Here is a 324-nt window from a genome sequence, read left to right as displayed (position 1 = left end):
TGTAGTAGATCTTCTGGCCTCGCCTGTTGTCAGGAATCCTTTCCAGGGTCACGGTATATGTCTGTGCGCTTTTCACTGCTTTGCCTTGTACTCCAAGCACCGTAGCAATCTCGGCGCCTGCGTTAGTGCACTCCGCATTCTCACAGCACTTGACCGTGTCCTGAGTGCATGCCGGAACCAGTTCTGTGTAATCTTGTCCACATGTGAACGATGCTTGCAACTTCGCCTCGCCAAAAGTAGCGGTTCTCGCCGGCGCTTCAGTTTTATTGTTCTCGTTGCACGTGACGGCATTGCCCGTAGAAAGTCTCCTGGGATCCGCTTGGA

The 324-nt window shown here is 53.1% G+C and overlaps 1 protein-coding gene across 1 annotated transcript; it reads right to left on the bottom strand.

The window, feature by feature from the left end:
• On the bottom strand, window positions 1-314 carry CSUI_009489 (uncharacterized protein; the record flags this gene model as incomplete). Its single annotated transcript, XM_068069605.1, has 1 exon — window positions 1-314. A coding segment is annotated over one exon (312 nt), but the record flags the coding sequence as incomplete, so codon positions are not given.
• Between the last annotated feature and the right edge of the window lie 10 nt (window positions 315-324).

The sequence above is a fragment of the Cystoisospora suis genome, assembly GCF_002600585.1.
Source record: "Cystoisospora suis strain Wien I chromosome Unknown contig_5688, whole genome shotgun sequence".
Taxonomy (NCBI): Eukaryota; Apicomplexa; class Conoidasida; order Eucoccidiorida; family Sarcocystidae; genus Cystoisospora; species Cystoisospora suis.
This window is presented reverse-complemented; position numbering and strand designations above follow the sequence as displayed.